This window comes from Echiichthys vipera, assembly GCF_963691815.1.
Source record: "Echiichthys vipera genome assembly, chromosome: 7".
Lineage (NCBI taxonomy): Eukaryota > Metazoa > Chordata > Actinopteri > Perciformes > Trachinidae > Echiichthys > Echiichthys vipera.
Genome location: NC_139832.1, coordinates 13,113,981 through 13,130,083, shown reverse-complemented (window position 1 = coordinate 13,130,083; position 16,103 = coordinate 13,113,981). Strand labels below are relative to the sequence as shown.

The 16,103-nt window shown below is 39.7% G+C and overlaps 3 protein-coding genes across 3 annotated transcripts; 2 read left to right on the top strand and 1 right to left on the bottom strand.

Annotated features, from left to right (window-relative positions):
* Positions 1 to 254: 254 nt before the first annotated feature.
* On the top strand, positions 255 to 3,853 carry commd4 (COMM domain containing 4). Its single transcript, XM_083916057.1, has 8 exons — positions 255 to 295; positions 573 to 644; positions 753 to 818; positions 928 to 967; positions 2,101 to 2,220; positions 3,006 to 3,086; positions 3,221 to 3,397; positions 3,496 to 3,853. The coding sequence occupies exons 1-8, from the start codon at positions 293 to 295 to the stop codon at positions 3,534 to 3,536; spliced, it is 600 nt and encodes a 199-aa protein (XP_083772183.1). The 5' UTR covers positions 255 to 292; the 3' UTR covers positions 3,537 to 3,853.
* Positions 3,854 to 5,116: 1,263 nt separating this feature from the next.
* neil1 (nei-like DNA glycosylase 1) lies at positions 5,117 to 8,293 on the top strand. Its single transcript, XM_083917341.1, has 9 exons — positions 5,117 to 5,577; positions 5,659 to 5,778; positions 6,673 to 6,781; positions 6,864 to 6,957; positions 7,069 to 7,190; positions 7,618 to 7,645; positions 7,739 to 7,809; positions 7,887 to 8,103; positions 8,217 to 8,293. Exons 1-9 carry the CDS (start codon positions 5,123 to 5,125, stop codon positions 8,261 to 8,263), a joined length of 1,263 nt encoding a protein of 420 aa, XP_083773467.1. The 5' UTR covers positions 5,117 to 5,122; the 3' UTR covers positions 8,264 to 8,293.
* A 41-nt stretch (positions 8,294 to 8,334) lies between these two features.
* Positions 8,335 to 15,807, bottom strand: man2c1 (mannosidase, alpha, class 2C, member 1). Its single transcript, XM_083917340.1, has 26 exons — positions 15,674 to 15,807; positions 14,929 to 15,054; positions 14,717 to 14,840; positions 14,551 to 14,621; positions 14,292 to 14,469; positions 14,005 to 14,194; positions 13,609 to 13,715; positions 13,423 to 13,533; positions 13,197 to 13,289; positions 12,977 to 13,093; positions 12,793 to 12,888; positions 12,537 to 12,682; positions 12,110 to 12,233; positions 11,461 to 11,582; positions 11,295 to 11,380; positions 11,053 to 11,199; positions 10,886 to 10,965; positions 10,710 to 10,804; positions 10,517 to 10,621; positions 10,247 to 10,403; positions 10,008 to 10,151; positions 9,560 to 9,669; positions 9,388 to 9,467; positions 8,886 to 9,028; positions 8,697 to 8,800; positions 8,335 to 8,601 (listed from the first exon to the last, which is right to left on the bottom strand). Exons 1-26 carry the CDS (start codon positions 15,772 to 15,774, stop codon positions 8,490 to 8,492), a joined length of 3,069 nt encoding a protein of 1,022 aa, XP_083773466.1. The 5' UTR covers positions 15,775 to 15,807; the 3' UTR covers positions 8,335 to 8,489.
* Positions 15,808 to 16,103: the final 296 nt, after the last annotated feature.

Here is a 16,103-nt window from a genome sequence, read left to right as displayed (position 1 = left end):
TATGTATTTATTTTTTTATGTTGGCAGGTTCAGTCCTCCATGATATATGTATATATATTATATTATTATATATAACATTTCCCAAAATTATGATAATAAAATGCGACGTGTGTTTTTGAGTTGTTAACTAGAGCCAAAAAGTATATAAAGAAGAGTTGTCACTATGCCAACCAACATCAGCACCGTCATGTGTTTGAATGAAAGCCCACGTCTCGTCCAATCAGATGTGAGGAAGCAGAAAGTACTTCCTGTTCATTTCTTCCGTGTACAGCTGCTCAGCTGACTGACAGCCATGGTAAATACATTCAATAATCACCTTATTTAACACTAGTTTGCTTATTTAGAAACCTGTTTATTCATAGGACATTTTAGTCGCATGATGTATAAATGCTTAGGTAATAACGTACTTTAACAGTATCGGTGTTTAGCTCAGATTTCAAGGTAGCAAGCAGGCTAAGCTATTTAGCTTTTATGATGGATACTTAATGTAAATGCTGGCGCTACAGTGTTTAAAGACTTTTGTGACGATACAGTAAATAACATGAATGTAATACAAGTCTCGTTTGTTGTAGCGGTTCCGTTTCTGTGGAGATTTGGACTGCCCAGACTGGGTACTTGCTGAAATAAGCACATTAGCGAAGATTGTGAGTACGAGTGACTATAAAGGTCAATATTACGTTTTTCAGTGTCAGTTTATGGTGTTTTTTAAAAAATACTTTTACATGTGTTTTTCTGCCTCACTAATGTAACAGTCCAGTGTCAAAATGAAACTCCTCTGTGCTCAAGTGTTGAAGGATTTGCTTGGGGATGGCATTGACGTAAGAGTTAAACACTTTTACACATTTAATCACTTTTCTTATTAGTCACAGTTCACTCACACTGATCAAAGCTACTGTATTTTCTCTCTCTCTCTCTCCTTTTTTTTAGTATGACAAGGTTACAAAGCTGACTGCCGATGCAAAGTTTGGTAAGCCTCCCTCATACTGCTGATCTTTTTTACAAGTTAAAAGTAGTATGGAAATACTACAGATAAAGGTCTGCATTAAAAATATGTCCTAATTAATAGTACAGAAATATAAGAACAGGGGCTTTAAGGACTGAAATTGAATATATAAATACATAATTATATGATTAAATGCCTAAATTTATGAATACATAACTAATTATATGTATTGCTAATGTTAAATAAATGTATAATCCTATGATACTGTGAAATGTGTAAATAAATTGCGATTCAGTGCTTAATTGTCACTATAATACTGTCTTTTATCCATAGTGTAACTTGCTGCAGCGAAGTGAATAAATAAACTTCATCAATAAAAAGTCAGGGGGCAGGTTAAAGTAGCTGATTGGTGAATGAACAATATTAAAGACACTGTCGTCAGTAGATTTGAGTTCAACCACCAATTGCAGGGCAGAAAACGCCTGCTGATTGTTAATGGAAAACGTTGACAAATGTGTTTATTTCACTGTATCAAGTTACACTATGGATAAATGAAATACTATATAAAATTATACAATTATAAATAGATACATAAATGTAAATAATTAAATAAATTAAGTATGGGAATGGATAAATAAATATACAAAAATGTAAATATATAAAAATTAATAAATAAATATACAAATACATCTAACATATTATGCATATTAAATGTCCTATTTGACTTGATGTGCAATGTATTTATGGTGACAAGCACTATGTTCTATATTTTATTTGAGCAACTAATAAGTTAGTATTTAATTAAATTAGTTATGTATTTATAAAATTAGTTTTGGTCCTTTCAATACTGCTTGGGTAGTTAAATATTTAGCAATGCATCATGTTTTGTGTGTGAAATCTGTTTGAACTGAGTAACTTGTAACTAAAGCTGTCGAATAAATGTAGAAAACAATGAATATTTGCTTCTGAAATGTAGTGAAGTTGAAGTAAAAAGGGAGCAACTCAAGTAAAGTACAAGTGTTGTATCTCAAATTAAATGTATTTAATTGTATTACACTACTGTTAATATACTTTACCCACAAGCCTATAAAACAGCCAAACTTTCTTTGCATTTTTTGCTATGAAACATTCATTCATGACATAAACCCATCTTGCAGAGAGTGGAGACATCAAAGCTAGTGTGGCAGTGCTCAGCTTCATTTTCTCCAGTGCAGCGAAGCATGATGTTGACAGTGAATCTCTGTCCAGTGAGCTGCAGCAGCTGGGTCTGCCTAAAGGTTAGTCCACTGGGGTTCTTCATGTTTGGTATAAAAACTATGATTAGGTTGCATAACTCATCTTTCCCTAATTCAATTTGTGCAAAGAATAAACAGCCCGGTTATTCAAGGAGAGCAAAGACGGAAACCATCATCTGACCAATATCCTAAAGTACTATATTTCAGGGGCAATTAAGTAGAGCTTGTGGGGCAGATACCCTGGGCTTCTAGACAACCAAGGGCCCCTGAATACACAGCAATATGTAATTATTGTACATGTTTTAATATTAAACCGGCTCTGAATATAATCAAGAGAAAGCAGAGTAAATCTAAATTTACAAAACCATAGTGCATGGGCATTTTCCCCACTAAATGTCTCAAATCACAGCATCTTTTATTATTATTGCTGCTTACAGCATTGCATAACTGTCTCTTGTGTAAACATGATAAAATGCTGCACTTAGCTGGCACTTGAAGGTGACACTGTCCGTACGTTGTACATTGTACAATCAGTGGACACTGCTGATATGTGGGGGGATGCATCGTGACTTTGGTGCATTGATAGTATAAAACAATCACAGTTTACTCACCACCATTTTAAGATTATTTGTTAAAATGTGAAGATATGCACTTTATTTGATAGATGTGAAATACTCTGGGTATTGCTTTTTTTCTCTTATTGATTGGTTAATGCTTTACTATTGTGCCTGCACAGCACTTCTGCTAATAGTGTCTTAAAACACTTTTATGTGATCATAAATCTTGACTTGACTTTTAATTACACACACATCCATCCATTATTTTAGAACACACAACGGGGCTCTGCAAATCATACGAAGACAAACACTCGGCGCTGCAAGTCAAACTCCGAGAGACGAGCTTGAGATGTAAGTATTTCTGTCTACTTTGTCCACTTTGTCCTTTTCAAAGAGGAAGACAAAAATAGCTGTTGATGAGAGCTGTCCTCTATGCAGTTGCTGACTAAGAGGTGGCATCCATTCTGCTCTGTAATGAATTTCAGTGGGCAGACTGGAGGCTGTGTCATGGCGCGTCGATTACACTCTGAGTTCAAGTGAGCTGAGGGAGGTGAATGAACCAATGATTCAGCTTAAACTGCAGGCACAAGGAGCGGAGTCAGGCTCCACAGAGACGACTGTTGTTTCCGTTTCAGCCAACAAGTTCAGAGTCTTGCTAGCAGGTTAGCTCTAAATCTTTTAAAATCACAGTGCAATTTCAAACTATTTTATTAGCCATAATTATAGTGTGCTTCTTATTTTCCTCTGTTTGTTTTTACAGAGCTCAAACAAGCCCAGGCTAGGATGAACGCACTACAATGAAAAGCTGACAATGACGTTGGACCTCAACGTCTGAACAAGCGCTGGACACAATCCTTGCTGATAGGCTGCCAAAAGTGCCATATTTACATCTTGTACAGTATAATATTTTATATGAATTAAGTAATCTCAGAGGTCATCTGAATGGATCATTCCTTATTTGTACTGACTGATATTTAGTTGTATTGTTCTACCATATTAGTAATAATTGGTAGATTTTCTTTTTTCAGACTGAACAAGAATACTGAATGAAAACCTTTGTAAAATATTGTATATTGATTCACACATTTTAATTTGAACTGTGCTCACGAGTTGTGTTTACCTCCATGTGCTCACGAGTAAACAAAAAATATAATAAACAAAATATGTGAAAAACAGATAATTGGATCCTTACTAGTTTCCACCAGCTCGCCTACATATCCCATCATGCATTGGGTTGGACTGCTTGCTACTGTGGTTCGCCTTTGCGTTAGCTAGAAAAGCTCGGCTTTGTTTGTTTCCTATTTTCAATTAATTAGGAAATAAACGTGAAATTTTCACTCATTTAGATGAGAAACGCGTGCGAAACACACGATTATAAATAACCAGCGTGGGAATCGTCGAAATCTCGCGACATTTCCGGATAAATGAATGGCCCACGGTGATGTTATCCAACATGTTTGGTAACAAGCGTGTTGTGAAACCTTTTGGTTAAGTCCATACTTGCATATTGTGCAGCCCTGCAGAGAGTAGAGGAACACTGCAAACTCCGTAGGTTATGACCGCAGTTTAAGTCTGTTGCGACGAGTTTATCAACTGCGCGGTCTATTTCCTGGTTGGGGTAAGTTGTTTTGATGTCCCTTGCAACTCAATGAAAACGCCTACTTTTACTTTTTCAGAGCGTATATGCAGGGTTACAAAATCCACTCAGAAGACGCAAGACGATGCATGATGATGTACTGCATATAGTGATGATGTGTTGTCTGGCAGGATGTGTGTCATGTTGTAGAATGAATGTGAGTAATGTTTTAGGTCTGAGGCCGGGTGTGCATGATAAGTTGTGTCATGGAGGCCGGGATTAAAAAAAATACTCAGGTCAACACACACCACTCCTTGAAAAAAAGAACATAAACCAGTGTATTAACCTATTTTTAAAATGACTTGAATTCTTCATATGCCATTAATTTGGTAAACTGTTCAATTACACTTATCGACTACAATTGTCTATAAATGCTGTTTCAATGCACTCACTAATAAGATTCTTTTGGGGAGGAAAGGTGTACCCCTTTTATATTTTATTGGCCTAAATTAGTCAAATGTAAACATAGTGTAATAAACTTTGTCATTGAAATGTATCTATAAGCACAAAGCCAACACATTACCATGTACTTCCAATGTTACAGGGATCGTGTAAGAAAGTATGAATAGTGAATCAAAAACACATGTTCATAGCTTCTGAAAAGTTTGTAGAATGTAAACTTTCTGAGTTCACACACACACACACACACCCACCCCTTTAGTGTCCATTAAAGGTAGATATTGATATTATACTTTTTGTGATGTCTCTCCGCCTTTATTCTCTGCAGAACAGCATAATTTGTTCCAACAAAATGCCAGAGGGACCAGAGCTCCACCTGGCCAGCCTTTACGTGAACAAAATGTGTGCAGGCGTGGTGTTTACAGGACCAGTCAGAAAATCTGAGGTCAGCAAGAGTCCAGATGTGGCCTTCACCTGTGAGGCCTACCGCATCACTGCCACTTCACGCGGGAAGGAAGTGAAGCTCATCCTGACGCCCATGAAGAGTGATGATCCCAAAGAGAGAGTGAAGGCAGGACAAGCAGACCAGCCCATGGATATTATCTTTCGCTTTGGGATGTCTGGCTATTTCCGCTTAACCGCGGAGGATGAGTTGCCCAAACATGCCCATCTGCGTTTTTATTCCAAAGAGACGCCCTGCAGAGTGCTGAGCTTTGTGGATGCACGCAGGTTTGGCAGCTGGCAGGCCAATGGGACGTGGCAGCCTGACAGAGGGCCATGCATCATGTTTGAGTATGAAAGCTTCAGGTTAGTAATGCTAAGATTGTGACATGTGTCACCTGCTCAACCAAATTATCACTGCTTATTGACCAGTTAATAATTTTGCAGGAAGAAGGTTGTGTCGCACCTCTCTGACCGCGCCTTTGACCGTCCCATTTGTGAGGTTCTGCTCAATCAGAAATACTTCAATGGTATCGGGAACTATCTGCGGGCTGAAATCCTTTTCAGGTGATAAACACGAACAACCAGAACTATGACGCATTATACAGTTGTGTGTAGGGATACACTGCTACTGACCTTATCTAAGAGTTAAATTATGTAATAATCTTACAATTAACAAAATAAGGGTTGTTTCATGGGTAAAATTTCCAATGGCTTAGAAATGTCATTCTCAAATGACTTGTTCGACACTTCCCAAAATATTCAGCTTACAATCAAATAATAAGAAGAATTCCTTTATTTGTCCCACAATGGGGAAATTCAAATAAGACAAAAAAGCATTTGAAAATCTGGAACCAGTAGATAATTGGAATATTTGCTTCAACTATCAATTATCAAACTATTTATCAATCATCAAAGTTGTTGCAGATTAATTCTCTGCCCACCAACTAATCTTTTCTGCTTTAATTAGAGAGGCATATGTAGTACGCTGCTAGATGTAACTAGTGTTTCCAAGAACAAAAAGTGAGAAAAAAAACAGGCACATATACGGGACAGAAAACCTGGTATAGTCTAGACTAACAGTAGCCTATACACAGTTTAAAAAGAAACAAAACAACAGGATTAGCAAGAAGGCAGCAGGGGAATAGCTTTGCTTTAGTGCTTATAACCAACAATGATTCACAAGTCAAGGTAAGACTACATAAACTTTTTTGTTTTTCCCGTGGGGGCCTGGTTTGAAATAAAAGACCAATGGCATGTTTTTGTATTGTTGACCAAAACTCAGAACCAGCTCATGAGTCCCAAGGTCTGTTTCCCTTCAGATATGAAAAGAAAGGCTTTCTTTCTTTCACTTCTTGGTTCCTTACTTCCAGTGGGGAGGCACAATGAATCAGACACAGAAAACAAAAGAGCCTTTCTGTTTTACAAAAGAATGGGTCTTAAGAAGTTTATCTTTTTTAGGTTGAACATCCCACCCTTTGTGCCCGCAAGAACTGTACTTGAAGGCCTTGAGTCAGAGGATTTACGCGAAAACGAGAAGCCTGTGAAAAATGAGATCACGGATACAAAGGTGAAAGAGCCCAGACAGACAGACCATCAGACACTCAACATTCACCGCTTTACATGTTCTAACAGTGCCTTTCTTTTTTCAGACCTCAGACAGAGCGAAGCAGAAACGGGTGAAAGGGGAGACGGGTGACTTGCTCAGACTGTGCCATACAGTACCTCTAGAGGTGGTGAACCTAGGTTAGTTATCGTGTTTGCTATTTTGAGCAAAATACTTTAATAATAATTTCATTCAGAGTCAATACAATTTGAATTTCCTGCCTCATTTTTTTGAAATATTTTGTGCCTTAGGTGGAAAAGGCTACGACCCCCAAAAGGCAGACTACTCTGACTTTGAGGCATGGCTGCAGTGTTACTACGTGGATGGGATGAAATCTACCCGCGACCACAATGGCAGAACTATGTGGTTCAAAGTGAGTTAAAAAGGTCCCATATTGTAAAAAAAAAGTGAGATTTCATCATAAAGCAGGTGTAGGTGTTTTACAAATACTGTGAGAGTATCAAAACACTGCTACAATAACGGTGCAGAGATTCTAAGAGCGCAGATGTGGAAGACCTGCAGATGCTGACCAATCAGAGCAGACTACCTTAAAGAGACAGGTGCTTAAACAGAGCGTTCAGACAAAAGATGAAAACGGGTATATTCCGACAGACAGAATGAGAAAACGAATGCATTTTTTTGAACATTTAGCAGCTTAACATGTTCTAGAAGAAACCCAAAAGGCCCCAAAATGAGCATAGTATGTCTCCTTTTAATAGAAAATCCTATATTTTAATACCTGGCTTTGATCTCAGAGTTTTATACATCACTGATACTAATACCTACTGTTCTAATTTCAGGGGGATCCAGGCCCCATGGTGCCTAAAGGTATTTTGAATACATGAAACTGAGAACTTCAGCTGAAATGTATCTAAGAACGGTCAGTGCATAAACTGATGACTGTCTTTTTCCACTCAATAGATTCAAAGTCGCCCAGGGCTAAAAAGAGATTAAAGAAAGAAGATGACCATGATTACACAAACAAGAAAAAGGTATCGAGTCACTTTTTTTTTTGCTCGTAAAGTAATCAACTCTGCAGACTATGACTCAGTCTGTCTGGTTTCATTAGGTGGCAAGAGGTCGCTCAGACAGCACATCGAAGAAGAAGGTGGTCAAACAGGAAACTGTGACCAAAACACCAAAGAAAGAAAAGGATGCACATCCAAAGGAAGCCAGATCCAACAGAAGAAAGACTGAAAAGTCCCAAGAGGAAAACACACCTCAACATGAAAAGAGATCTACTGCACGTAGGAGGAAGAGCAACAGTGCCGCAGAGTCAGCTGCAGGTGTTGTGCTTATGATATTCTCTCAAAACGAAACAAGTTTTATTTCTTCTACATGGGGAGTATTTATTAGAAATAAAAGCAGAAATTTAATCTCATATTCATCCTTGTTGCAGGTCCACAGAGGCAGAGCATGAGAGTGACCAGGCAGAACAGCAAATAAAAAGAAAGAGGAGGCACCACTGTACGGGACTGTTTTTTTAATATACATTTTTTAAAAACACTTCTAAATGTTTTATTTTTTTTTAATAAAACGTGTTTCTACAAAAGTCCTGCAACCGTTTATTTATTTGATGCAATTTGATCACATTATTTTTGCCACACCCTTCAGACCAACGAGTCATATTATTGCTTAAATTTTGAGTACCCTGGTAAAATGCTGTATCTTATTACAAGATGAGGAGAAGTGACACAATTTGAAAGGGGATGAAGTTCAGCGTGATTCCCTCTGACGTAATGTTTGCCGGCTGGGTGGGGTCATGTCTTTCCAGGAGATCGCAACTGAAAGAGGGGGGGAAAAAAAGTTTGTTTCTTAGAAGACAATACAACACAATAGATGCCAGACTGCAGTAAACACTAAAAATAGAAATACTCACTGCCAGGCTTCCCTGACTGGAAGGGTTGTGCAGAGAGTTGCAGTCACGCTGCTCCCATGTGACTCGTATAGCCGGACTACAAGTGCCCCTTTCCTGTCTTCAGCCTGTTATGGTAAATAGAATAAACAGCCATTAGGAGGCTTTGTGGATTAAATCAAGTCAGCTCAAATTTAGAATGTAATGGGATACCTGTTTAATGGTCTCAAGGACGACTGCAGCAGTGCTGATGGAAAAGGCACTCCACGACTCAGTGTCAGGAGTGCACTGGAGTGACCTCAAAGGGAAGTTGAGGTTGTACGCGCACTGGATGACGGAGGCCTCTTGGAAGGATCCTGTATTATGACAAAGATAACATATATTAAAACCTCCAGGGTCAAAGTTTTAAAGGTCCCATACTGTACTATTATAAAGCAGGTTGAGGTGCTATTTAATATTGTGACATTATCAAAATCCATAGAGAAAAGCACACAGCCCGTATTTAAAAAGTGTATATATTACTGGGCTTTTTCAGGAGGGGCACATAAAGACAGGCACTACAACCGAGGGTGAATAGATAGGTATCAGAAAAATGTGTTTTTTGAACATCAAAGCATGCAAATACATTCCTAGTCAAAATCTAAACACCATTATGCCTTAAAATGAGCATGCATCATGTGGCGTTTAAAGTCCAATGAGGACAATTCAATCCTACCTGTGTGTGGCATGATCGCATAGGTGAAATGATGAGTCCCCATGTCAGCATTTGCATCTGGTGCCTTAGCTGCTCTCAGTCTAAGACAAAGATGCATGGATTATTTTAATTTGCTGAAACTGAACTGTGCTATTTGTGAGAACTATTGTATATGAATCGTGGGAAACCTCACAGGGACAGCGTCATGGTGTTCTTGTGGACTGAATAGCCGTATTTGCAGTCATTCAGCAGCGCAACCCCAAAGTTGTGCTCTGACAGGTCGGCCCATTTGTGACCCCAAACCTGAGAAGGAAGCCATGATGAAAAACAGCAAAGGCAATACAAAGCAGTTCAAAAGCATTATTTTTGTGATGACAGCATCATGGACACGGGTCTGTTCCATAAAGCAAGTTCACCAACTAAGCCAAGATTTATTTAGTTGGCCTGCCTTATTTTCAGTTATTTTGGTTCCATAACACAAATTCAGCAAGTTTCCTAGCACAAGTTGCCATAGTAACTTTGGTAAACTTGCTTTATGGAACAGGCCCGTTGTCTTATTCTAGATGTTGCAGTCAAAATACTCTAATATGGAGGTCAGTGTATGTTAAACTCAACATGAGCCTATTCATACAGTGTTGTACCTCGAATCTGGCCCAGTCCCAGGAAGTGTTTCTGTGTGTGGGTCTCTGCAGATGGCCAAACTGGATCTCATATGTAGCATTGGGGCTGTGTACTCGCACAGGGAATTCCACCTTTAGAAACTTGTGTGACTCTGCCCACTTTACCTGAAATAGGATGATGCAACATTTGGTATTTCTTGGGATTTTGAAGAATTTGCCAGCTCAAGATCGTCTTCAGATTCATAAATGTTATAAAATACCTCTGTGTTGAATTTGATGTAAGGACACATGGCGTCCATCACAATCTCCTGTGTGATCGTGCTCTCATCACTTATCCTGAGGGTGAAGTGGACACTGCCTCGGAGCCCACCTGAGGACACCACACGAAGAGGCTGCAACACCCCCTGCACCGGCTTCCTATAGGGTCAATCCTGCAGTGAGGTTCTTGGTATTCATATTACATAGCACATGCAAACACTGTGATGTGTATCAATGTGTCAAAAGATGGACAGAACAGTGATGACTGACACCTTGTTTGCAGATGGTAGTCCATTACATCCCAAGCATCCCAGTACAGAGGGACATCATCGAACATGACAAACTGGTTCCCATAACAGCTGTCGGAGATGGCTTCTCTGAAAGTGGTGAGATAGATGTTAATTCATATCATATCGTATCATGTATATTTAGTAGAAAATATAGCCACATATGATCCTACAGTACCTGTTTGCATCGATCAAATGCAATGATGCCAAAGTGCCATCTTTGTTTACAACCGTCCGTAAAATCCCGTTCTCCATGAGGACAGTGCCATCGGCCTGTAATGTTACACGTCTTGGTTAGCCAAAGTAAATAACAACATAGCTAAATGAATTAAATGCTCTCTATATATTACTTACTTGAACAGTGACAGAGACCTGAGCCACAGGCTGTGTGTTTTTGACAGGGGACAAACCGATGCTGGGAACTCTCACCAGAGCTGCAGTGCAACAGATATGGCAAAGCATCAGATATGCAGTTGTATTATGTAAGGCAACAACATCGATATTTGAAGTATGTAACATACCCAGACCAGGTTTACCAGCACCATCTGGAATCTGTATGACCTCATGGCGCTCCCATGGCAGAGAATTAAACACACCGGTGGAGTTGCCTTTTGACCCCAAGGCTCCACAGGCATCGTGCAGCAGTGCAGCACCATCACTGCGGATATCTAAAACGCAGTGTGAATGTGTGTACAGTTATATTTGGGAAAACAATGCATCAATATGGCTGTGGTTTTTAATGGACAGCTACTGTAGACTGTACCTTCATAATACCTGAGTGCATCCTCCACAACCATCTCTATACAGCTGCCGGGAATCACGTCATGGAATTGGTTTAGAAGAAGCAGCCTGAAAGGGAAAAATCAAAGAGACCATTTTCATACTGTAACAACAGAGACTATTTATTTATTCACTTAGTGCATTCGAACCTCCAGAGCTCCTGCAGTTTTTCCACAGGATATTGAAAAGTCCTGTCCCGACACAGCGCCAAGCTGCTGGTTATCTCAATGTCATGAAGCAGCGTCTCACACTGCCGGTTCCCTCGTTTGATCTGGAAATAATAAAACAAACATAAAAATAACTGCAACTGCAATAACTTATCATAAAGTTCAAACCTTTTTTATTTTTTAAAATAATTTTATAGACATATAGTTCCAATTTTAGGTTTTGCTGTTTTCTTCACATTTGTGCCATTTTGTGATGTTGTGTGGGACTGTACTGTTTTGTTACTGGTTATCATGCCTGTACATCTGCCTTTACATATGTATTTATTCATTCATTCATATTTATATTTAGCAATCTAGACTATTAGTATGATTGGTAAGATGTAACAATCCAAGTAAATGCCGCATGTAAACAATTATTGTCCATACAGTCTACATGAGTGTAAAAGCTGCACCACCCAGTGAATTTTTACACCTCAAAAGGCATTTATTTATATATTGTAGTTTTATTTTGCTACTGTTCTTGTTGTGTTTTCTTTTCTGGTCCATTTGTGTGGTTGCATTTTTTCTTCAGAGAAATTCTATTACTTTTGTTACTCCTCTTATAAGGAGAACTTTCAACAGATTATTCTACCTGAGCCTGTGTGGTGTAGGTGCCATTATGCAGCTCAAGGAAGAGCTCTCCGGTCCAAGTACACAGCAGAGCTGAGTCAACCTGAAGCTGAGAGAAAAGCTGGTCAGGACTGGACATCTGGACTCTGGGAAACAGACAAGAAATGGACAGGGAAGTGACCAATGGCATCTCTGATTACACCTTAGTTATTCATTCTGACTAAAACGTGATTGTATTGACTAGTATTGTAGAACCACAAAATAACGTCACTAGATACACTCATATCCTTTTGAATTTAACAAGCTTGGAGGAGTCCACTGCCTACGTGCTGGCACACCCTATTACAGTGCAGGAAAAATGAATACAAAACTCATGTCTAATTTACTCATGGGACGTGTTTCCGCCTTAGCTTGGGCTTGGTTTTTGTTACTGTGGGACAGGAACTGACTTGGGAAGTCCATCTGTGTCCTGGACCCGGTGCAGTCTGTCTAGCATCAGCTGTGTGGGTCCACCGCCACCATCCCCAAAGCCAAACAACACTGCACTGTGGTTAGCTCTGCCCTTGTCTTTGTTATTCTTCACAGTATTCACCAGCTGTGGGCAGAGACACACACACAGATGTAAGCTTTGTGAGGATCGTAAATATTCTCTGCACAGACTCAACAGTCACCATGTTATGTGTGTGTACCAAAAACCAAACTCACGTCTTCAACCTTGCCCTTCATTTCATACGAATTTCCTGGTGGGAAGTGGGTTAAAACCTTGGAGCCATCCAGGCCTTCCCAGAAAAATGTGTTGTGCTTAAGGAAAGATAAATCAAAACTGAAAATTTAAATTTAACAATGCTTTTTCTTGTTAGGTTAAAATCTGTGCCCGGTACCTACTTACAGGAAAGCTGTTGACCAGGTTCCAGCTGAGCTTCTGTGTCAAGAAATTGGAAATGCCAGAGCCCTGCATTATTTGAGGAAGTTGGGCAGAGTAGCCAAATGTATCCGGAAGCCAGAACTAAAGAAAACAGATTGTTGGATTATGCATATCTGATGAAAAAATGGCAAAGCAAATGTGACATACAGAGGTCCACTTAGGTTTTTTTTTTATGAATCTCTACCTCTTTGCAATGGATCCCAAACTCGCGGTTGAAGAAGCGCTGTCCTTCCAGGAACTGCCGGACCATGGACTCACCTGAAGGCAGATTACCATCCTGATAGGCAAACATGTACATCTTAATTTAGGATATCTTGTTCATAAAAAAGGTCCAAGCTGCAGCGGAACCGATAATACAGTTAAATCCATAAAATACATGAAATATGGTTGTTTTGCAAGATCAGGTTTACCATTTCCACCCATGTTCCTCCAACTGGGATGAACTGGCCTTTCTTAACGTAGTGCTGAATCTGGGAGAAGAGTCCCGGGTACCAGCTCTTTACCCACTGAAACTGCTGGGCCTGGACAAAAAGGCAGAAAAGGTTGTGAATAAAGAGGAGCCCTCATGCTCATGACTCGTACAAAACGGTATTTACCTGAGAGCAAGTAAAAACAAACTCTGGGTTCTTCTCCATTAAACGGATCACTGTCACCCAGCTTCGGCCACATTTGCGAACAGTCTCTTCGTAGGGCCACAGCCAAGCTGCAGAAACAGAAATATCAACTCGCTTGACGGGATCATTGCATGATTTTTATGTGCATTTTCTATTGCTTTCTAAAAAATAGGGCAGGGTATCATGTTTAGTAATTTTTTCAATATTGTGTTGCAGGGACAGAACACAAAGCCCGAGAAGATTGTTGCCTAAATTAAAGTCAATGTTATAAATATCTAATCACTAGTTAGTGAATTCAATGTGATCGGGGATTCAACGACAGCTTTCTTCGCAGTTGTCCATAGTTGGAGGTAGAAATTTGAGACATTAAACTGAGACCTGAGTCTATATGGCAGTGACCCATGGCATGAGCAGTGTGCTGGCTTTCTCCATTCTGCTGGCTGAAGAAGTTGTGAGCCAGACTGTGAGCTCTGGAGAAAGAGCTGGGATCAGAGGGGTCGCAGAGGTTCACCATCTCATTGACAGTGAAGAGTGCCTGGTAGCCTCGTTGCGCTCCCTCTCCGAGTTCCTGTACAGGGAAGAGACAAGTTAACTTTGGTTAAAATTCAACTAAAGCAAAGTAAGAAGAGTAAAGTATCAACAGGTACCATTTTTTGTGCCCTCACCTTTACAATGTCAACTATCATCTCAAAATCAGTCAGCAGCTCCCGGACATTGCAGTTAAATACCACCAGCTCAGCTTTTTGTACAGAAAACTTCCTGTTGGGGTCTGGGGCTGCAATCATGGACCCTTGACCAGCTCCAAAGAGCCCATTACAGGCCACCTCTACATAAAGGGTGACACTAAGGAATAAAGAGAAAAGATAAACATTTCAGTTAGAGGGTTACAGAAGCAGCACTGCACACATGTTTTAGCTAACTGACCTGTGTGGCTCCTCATCTTTCAGACAGTCAGACAGTATGTAACTTGTCTTTTCACCCTCTTTAGTCAGGCCCTATGAATCCACATATCACAATTAAATCTAGCCATGTACTTAGCATAGTACAGCTTCAATGCAGCCTGACTTAAATAAACCTGTCGCTTCATTACCTGAACTGGCTGTTCATCTCTCCACACCATCGCTTCTCCATCACTTTCCCACAGAAGGTGAACCTCTTTCCCTCTCCAGGACTCTGGGATTTTCAGGGTCACTTTAAACCAGGATGTCCACCACCTTCAACAAGCATCAAGCTCAGGTTATTGCCAAGATCAGAGGGAATAAAAAGATCAGAGGGCGGTATAAATCTGACACTGTTACTTACGTGGGTCCAAAGGTATCACCCACTTTATAAGGTACAAAGGTCTGCTTGGAGGCTTCCTTGAATGTGACCCGTTTAGAGCACAAGAAGGATGTGAGGGACTCCAGTGGGCAAGAGTCTCCATAGAGTCTGCAGAGAAAAATCATTCAGAGTCAAACTTTATATCGCTCAAAAACACAAGGCGCAATAAGTATGATGAGGTCACAAACACTTATTTGCAGACTGGTGAAACTGGTTGATATGGGTATAATTTTCACAAGTACACTAAATCACACAATAAAACATTGCAATTTAGTATATATTTTCAAAATACTCCAAAACTCCAAGTGCACTTTTTGTGAAGCATTATCATGTGAAGTGTATTACAAAGGACTTGAAACAGGTACGCTAAATAACCCCTTTTAAGTATTTGCAATTTACTTTTTAAAAGTAAACTTCCATGCAATTTATCATACCCTTACAAAGAAGTACACTTAACAGTAGCCTCCACTGAAACAGCACTTTAAGAATTGTAGAATTAGTACATTTACTTTATAAAAGTACATGCTAAAAATACTTGAACTTATGCACCTGGGACTGTTCTACAAGGAAACGCCGAATACATACAGGATATGAAGATACTGTGATAATAAACTCTGTAACCTCTGTCATCTGTCGTCAAAGGAAGCAGTAGAAACATGTGTGGTCTGCTGTACCTGAAGACTGCAGTTCAGTGTAGTCAGATGCAGCTGTATGAAAGAAGCCTTACCGTCCTCTCAGGTTGCAGTCTGTGAAATAAATGTCAGAGATAAATTTCTCTGCTCTCTCGAGGAGAGTGCGCCTGTTCTTCAGTACAGGCTGGCGATACATCCCGACAACAACATGCAGGACACCTGTGCATTTGCAGACAACACCAAGGAAGACGACGAAGAGCTGAGCTACAGAAGACCCGGAAGTAAAAGGTACTGTTTGTGTGCTCAGTACCCAGCCACTAGATGGCAGTCATGTTCAATAAGCGGCAACAAGGTAACACGCTTGTTTCACTATCGGGTCAGGAATGACAGATGAACTGTGGGAAGTGTCACCAGTGGGCCTCTTTTTTGCTTTTAACAGGTAAAATATGTGAAAGCATGTAAAACATTCCTCTTTAATTTTTAATTTGTCATCATGTATTCAAGGTCAAAACAGGCCTTATAGAT

Bases quoted from the DNA above. Each gene is read 5' to 3' on its own strand.
- commd4 (XM_083916057.1), top strand. The intron at 2,221-3,005 runs GTTAGTCCACTG...CCATTATTTTAG, and splicing joins GCAGCTGGGTCTGCCTAAAG to AACACACAACGGGGCTCTGC. The intron at 3,398-3,495 runs GTTAGCTCTAAA...TTGTTTTTACAG, and splicing joins GTTCAGAGTCTTGCTAGCAG to AGCTCAAACAAGCCCAGGCT.
- neil1 (XM_083917341.1), top strand. From the start codon at position 5,123: ATGCCAGAGGGACCAGAGCTCCACCTGGCCAGCCTTTACGTGAACAAA. The intron at 7,191-7,617 runs GTGAGTTAAAAA...TTCTAATTTCAG, and splicing joins GCAGAACTATGTGGTTCAAA to GGGGATCCAGGCCCCATGGT. The intron at 7,810-7,886 runs GTATCGAGTCAC...TGGTTTCATTAG, and splicing joins ATTACACAAACAAGAAAAAG to GTGGCAAGAGGTCGCTCAGA.
- man2c1 (XM_083917340.1), bottom strand. From the start codon at position 15,774: ATGTATCGCCAGCCTGTACTGAAGAACAGGCGCACTCTCCTCGAGAGA. The intron at 14,195-14,291 runs GTGAGGGCACAA...TTCCCTGTACAG, and splicing joins TGATAGTTGACATTGTAAAG to GAACTCGGAGAGGGAGCGCA. The intron at 9,468-9,559 runs GTGAGGTTTCCC...TCTTTGTCTTAG, and splicing joins AACACCATGACGCTGTCCCT to ACTGAGAGCAGCTAAGGCAC.